Below are 6,476 nucleotides of genomic sequence, written 5' to 3' on the forward strand. Positions count from 1 at the left end.
ACTGAGAGCTAGCTTTTTCTCATTTTTAACTATGGTCCTTGCTTCATCATGAAGCATAGACATATTTAACAGGAAATACAAACCAGCTGATGGATGAGTAATGATTTCTGAAGAAATAGTTTTCCTTCAGTTGGTAGAAGTAACTTCCCATCTCTGGGGTGGATTTGCATTTTCACTTAGGCTGTTTAAAACGTGCCAATTCAGCAAATAGGTGCTTGGGTTTGTGTCAGGGGCCAATGTTTTTGTCCTAGCTTGTCTTGCAGCCTCACAAATGCACCTGTGAGATAAGACGATAAATTTTTTGTAATTCTCTATTTTGTCACTTTTATACCTAGGAGCACAAGATTTTGTCAAACTGACTTTCTTATAGATAGCAAACAACACCATTTTGGTAGGTACTGAATCCTTTTAGACCTTTCATCTCTTGACTTCTGTGAATCCAAGTAGATTGTGTTCAGACAGTTGAGGAACAATCTTCCTCAGTTTATTATTTCCTGTTGTTTTGTGTTAGAGAGGGTACCCAGCAGTGGTGCACTATGCCTGCCTCAGACAGCAGTGTTTCCTCACCACAAAGTGCCAGCCTTTTCCATTTCATGAGAGTCTTGTATCTAAACACTTGCTAGCTTTCTTGACCCTTATGTGGGCTGTGTTATGTCTTTTTTACATGGAGAATAACATGACAAAAATATACATATTTTCTTAGCCCAAGGAGACCTAATACCCTACGACATTAATTTTCCTATCCTGTTCCTTACAACATCCTGCAGACTTTGTCTTAGTCTTCCTCAATGACATGTTGCAGGCAGTTTACTGCAGGTTCATTTTCTTGCACAAGAGCTTCGAGGGCGTGTTGGGGGTTAGTAGAGTTGGTGACTGAGACCCTTGCAGATCCCCAGCTCACAGGTGTTGAGATGAGTATGTTTGCTCATGCACGGACCCAGTAAGCATTTTTGTGTGCTTTTTGCATTGCAGTAGAAGTAAATAATTAAGCTGTGTTTCTTTGCACAAGCTTTTTGAAGCAGCACTGAGAAAAAAAAGTGGAAACTAATAGTGTACAATGCAGAATTTGTTGCAGTTATTTCTGTGATCGTGAGCTGGCTACTTTTGTTCCAAAGAGTTAATTTAGAACTTGTCTCAAATGGGCTTATCGATGTTCTAGGGGGTTGTGAACAATATCTCTTGAGGACATTTTCTACTAATACTTTCTAAAAATTTGATTAATTATTTTTAGTCTCAGGATTGTAGGTTTTGATGAAAAATGTGTGGCACTGAATTCTTTAAAAGCATTTATTTTGTATATTACTATTGCAAAGGAAAAAGGAGGAGCTGTGAAAGGGCAGGATTTCAAGTAGTTTTCTTGTTTGGTTTTGGGGGTTTTTTCTCCCCCTCTAGTTACAAAAAGGTAATTGCTCAAGACATCATGTTTTTCTGAACATTCAGCTTTACAAAAACTGCCAGGGCAGGTTTTGATAGCGATTAGACTGCTTTCTTTACTCTCCAAAGTGAGGTTGTGAGTTAGTGATATCCTCTAATTTTGCAGGAAGACTTAAATCTGTTCTGTTGTTGATGAAGTAGTGTATTATCAAAGTACCTCTTTATAACAATTCTAATTGAGATCAAGGTCCTTTCTTCAGCCAGGACAGGCAGAGATGTTTGGAAAAAAAAAGGTTGTATTCTAGATATTTGTCAAAAAGACAAGCATGTGCCAACATACTGCCTAACACTTCCTTTCCAAATATAGCTGACCACAAGCTAATAAAGTATGATTTGCTGTACTGGATGATAAATACTGGAGTGCTCATGTCTGGTTTGTCCTGCTTTGAGATACTTAAAGCGAGAGATGGATCACAGAACTAGATAGTCTGTTCTAGATAGTCTGGTGTGATTTTTGTGTTGAGGGATCATTTGTTGTAGTGCCAATAGCCACATTATCCTTTGTCCTTTACCAATATGTCTTGAAACGTTCAGGCAAGTAGTTGAGACTTGGCTGCTTTGGTGTCTGGCTGGTTTGCTTGTTACCAAAGTTTTGAGGATACTGCTGTGTCAGAAATTATTCTGAAAGGTCTTTAAAGAATTTTTCACTACTGTTCTTCAACTGCAAGAGGAAATTTCACTCCCTCCAACTTCATTACCATTTCCTTCGGAAGAACATCTCTAGGGCTGTGAATGAGCAAGCTATAACAAAACAAAAGACATCTGTGAATTTCCCTCAGCCTCCCTGGTTCCATTTCTATTGCAAAGCCCTACCTAGACTTTCTTCATTTTGGTACACGTCACCCTTTTGAGCCTGCTGCCCATCAATAAAGCAGCCAAATTGCAGCAGAGTTTTTCTCATCAAGTACCTGGTAGATTTTCCCCTGTTACTAATAGAGGGAGAGCCACCGTGTCCTTAATTATTCGAGTCTCTGAATCAAAATGGGGAAATACATATTGGGGAGGAGTTATATCTTTCTCCCATTCCCTTACACTTTGTTTAAAACCTGCCAAGCGCCTCTCAGTAATTCATCGATCATGGAAACACTGACCCTAGGTTTTGGACAGGGAAAGTATTAAATGATTAGCTTAAAAAGTAAAAGCAAAATCCCATACCCCACCAAAGAAGGACATCTGTTTCTAACTTCAGCTTTTTATTTTTTTATCTTTCATTTTTTTTTTTGTTGGTAAATCTCCCAGACAACAGCAGTTCTGTAGAGAGTTTAAATATGAAGGAATGGCAGGACGGGCTAAGGGCACTTCTACCGAACATTAACATCAACTTTGGTGGACTGCCCAATGCTTCTTCCCCCTCCAACGCCAACCACAGTGTACCAACGTCCAACACTGCCACCACCGACAGCCTGAATTGGGACAGCCCTGGCAGCTGGATGGACCCCGCAATCATCACAGGTAACCGTTTCTCACTCCTTCAGCTCCACTGGCAAACCATCCAATGGGTATTTGGCACAAACTGATTTACATCTGGAGAAAAAAAAAAAGAAGAAAAAAAAAAGAAAAAGTCAGTATGCGGTGGTCTCTTCCAGCTTCCATCCACAAAACCTCAAGGGTCCAGGAATTTTTGTGGAACCTCTAGGTATAACAGGGCATCACTTAGGCCTTTGCAATGCATGCCCAGGACCTTTGCAGGCAGTCAGGTGGATCAGTGCTTTCCTATAGGGTCCGTCTATAAGGTGTCCCTTCTGCTGGATGGCATGTCCGGTATATGCGTCGCTGGTCCTGAGGCACTGGAGGCAATCACTGGACTTGGTTATTTAAAAAGGGACATACTCCACTTGTTTATAAAGCTCTCTTTTATAAGGCTGTCTGGTTGTGTCTCCCTGTTAGAGAGGCTGAAGCATGAGTCAAGTAGGCAGAATAGAAGGTGAAGCATGAGTGTACTGGCAGCTTAGTGTGGTAAGGTCATGTTGACTAGGAGGCAGTTCTTGAGCAGAATGTTTGATAGAAAAATGTGTGTTTTATGAAGAAGTGCTCTGAGGGTGAACTCTCTCCTATCTTGATTTAATGTTAAATGTTTTTACGGGCACGGTAATTATACATAATAATGTAAAATGCATTTTCTGTACAAACTAATCATGTTTTTTCATTGTTGCTTTTTGCTAGGTTAAATTGACCTCCTTCATGGTCAGTTTGTTGCTTCTCCTCTGACTTGCCTGTATCTCTGGTTTTTTCTTCTTTTCTTAGGTATCCCAGCCTCCACAGGAAACAGTTTAGACACTCTTCAAGATGACAATCCTCCACATTGGCTAAAATCTCTTCAGGCCCTCACAGAGGTGGACGGCCCCAGTGCAGCGCCATCACAGACGCACCACAGTAACCCCTTCGGCACACAGATCCCTCTGCACAGAGCCAGTTGGAATCCCTACTCTCCTCCTTCAAACCCCACCAGCTTCCATTCCCCGCCTCCAGGCTTTCAGACAGCCTTCAGACCCCCCAGTAAAACCCCCACAGATCTACTACAGAGCTCAGCGCTGGATCGTCATTAGGAAAGGAAGAAAAAGAAAAAAAGAAAAATAAGACCCAAAACGTTAGAAATGCAGGAAGTGTCCCACCCTGACTCCTCCCCACGCCCACCTACTGTTCCCTGTCATATCTTTCTTTCTGAAGAATCCAGTTCCTGATCAAACTTCCCCCCCAAATGCAATGCCATCACAGGGTCATGACCATTCTTTTTGTTAAGTTTCTGCAGAAACAGTGTTTGAAATACACTGTTTGAAATACTTTCTAACCATTCTAAGAAAAAAAAAAAAGAGAGAGAGAAATCAAAATGCAGTCTCAGTGCTTCAGGAGAATATTACTGTCTTACGTCTTTTGCACATGAGTATTTCTGCCTAGTGGAAAAGTGTCAATCTGCAGTAGGGGGAAAAGTGCAATGCAGAATCAAATGCCAGAACATAAAAAAGGTATTTAATTTAAATGAAGTTACTGAACATGTGGGGCAAGCAGTGGCCCAGCATTTATTTTGCATTCAGTGTGGCACTACACAGGGAAATTGCTATGTTGGGGTTGGTTGTTTTTTTGGTTTGTTTGTTTTTTGGTTTTGGTTTTTTTTTTTTTTTTTAGCAGGGGATTTTATTGCATCAGTCAGAGTTTGACATGAAGTGTGTTGAAAGACAAAACACTTACAGCTATGAGTAACTGGCATGTTGCTAGAGTGGTTTAAAGAGGGGAGAATAAGATTTTTCTTTAATTTTGGCTTTAGATTTCAAGTAAACTTTAATGTTTTAAAAGTATTCACAGATTTAATACCTAGCGTATACGTAATATAATTATAAGCAGCTGAAACACGAGTGATATTTACTTCAGTCTTTCTGTCTCCTCTGTCAGTCTCTCTTTTTTTTTTTTTTTTTTTAAAGATTCACCTGATTTGGGCACTCTGGGATAGCACTGCATTGGGGCCACATGATCACCATCAGGAGCAACCTCTGACCTCCTCTGCCTGCAGCTTTTACTTAACCCTGTAGTTTCTGGACGTTTGTGCAGTATTGAAAAGACAGGAAAAAAGAAACAGATAAATAAACATGGTTATAACCTGACGCTAAAACTAAAACCAAGGAAATGTACCTCTTTCTTCAGAATTAAAACTAAAATCTTAAATAAAACAGAAAACTTGATGATGACTTCATGTTTGCTTTCTGGTTTTTTTAACCTTGGATTTTTAATTACTGCATCTGGAAAAAGTGTATGCCATTGCATGTTTGGGGTTTTCTTCCTATTCATCTAAACCAGAACTACTTTATCATTGGAAATACTGCTTTGTATGGTAACTTCTGTATTGAAGGGTGGAAAAAGCATAACACTTTACATATTTTAAAGGGATTCTGTTGTCTTTACTCATGGCAATAGCTCGAGGTAGTCAGTCTCTAAGTGTTATTGGTGGTATCCTTTTAAATCCGATGCATGAAAATCTTGTTTATATTTTTGAATTAAATGCCATGGCACTCGGGGTAGATAGCATACAATAATATGCCTGAAGATATGGCAGAGAATTTGTTACAATTCCCTGTGTTCATCAACAGCCTTGCATAAAGCTTTAAAATACGTCACTGCACAACAGGGGATGAAGAGCTCTTAATGGACCGAAAGCCTCTAGTAAGCTTTTATACTTGCAAGCAGACATACTTAAAACCTGCAACCTTGTGGTTGGGCTGCTGATTGATGTAGCTTAGGAGGGTGGCAGCAGAGAGCCTGAAATTCTAAAGGTGCCTGTGCAGAAGGATCTCTCACCTGATGTGAGCTGTACAGTTCAGGCTGGCCACCTTCTGAAAATGTTGGCTGCTGGCAGGGGCAAGGAAGGGAATTTCCACTGATGAGCTGTGAACCCTAAATGGGGATGGGGTGGGGTGAGGAACTGGCCTGTCAGGAAGTGGGGACAAATGCTGAATCAGTCACTGGACAGAGGAACAAAGTCTTGAATCTGCACAATGTGTTTCTAAATATCCTGTTACACAAAGTAGCACTTGGTGATTACATGCTTTTTCTTTTCTCTCACTTGCATTGCCATGTTAGTGCTGTATTTATTACTCTGTATTAAGGGCCTGTATGTGCTCTTTCTGATCTGTCAGCATTGCTGCAGATGAGTCATGTGCCCTAATTACCTGGGGGATTGTGCACAACCTTTGATGCCAGTGCTCCCCAAAAAGTAAACTGCTTTTGTCACCCACCCATCTCCTGTAGCTGCTGGTGGTGGAAAGAGAAGGGCTGCAGGCTGGAATGGCCTCATCTATGGCAGTGCCTACTGGTGCCCCTGAACTGGGGGTGCAGCCCAACAGGAACTGTCTGCTGGAGGTATTGGTGAAGATATAATTGATCTTTGGTTTGGATTTTTTTGTGTCTCCTTCCACAGTTGATAGGCATTTTTCCACCTTTAACATTTTGTTTTAGAAGGGTGCCCTTCCTGACCCTGAAAATTAGCAAGGCTCCCAAAGCAGCTCCAACTGCTTTCTATGTACCCCAGCAATTCCTGAAGCTGCTGCCTTCTT

General features: G+C 40.9%; 1 protein-coding gene across 1 annotated transcript in view; it reads left to right on the top strand.

The window, feature by feature from the left end:
• Positions 1 to 5,114, top strand: part of CNOT4 (CCR4-NOT transcription complex subunit 4) — a 44,406-nt gene extending 39,292 nt beyond the window's left edge. Inside the window, exons 12-13 of the mRNA XM_031057559.1 lie at positions 2,674 to 2,886; positions 3,679 to 5,114. Of these exons, the coding sequence (XP_030913419.1) occupies positions 2,674 to 2,886; positions 3,679 to 3,980 (515 nt within the window). The 3' untranslated portion in view covers positions 3,981 to 5,114. The remainder of the gene's footprint in view (positions 1 to 2,673; positions 2,887 to 3,678) is intronic.
• The last annotated feature ends 1,362 nt before the right edge of the window (positions 5,115 to 6,476 follow it).

Source organism: Geospiza fortis, unplaced genomic scaffold (genome assembly GCF_000277835.1).
Source record: "Geospiza fortis unplaced genomic scaffold, GeoFor_1.0 scaffold186, whole genome shotgun sequence".
Classification (NCBI taxonomy): Eukaryota; Metazoa; Chordata; class Aves; order Passeriformes; family Thraupidae; genus Geospiza; species Geospiza fortis.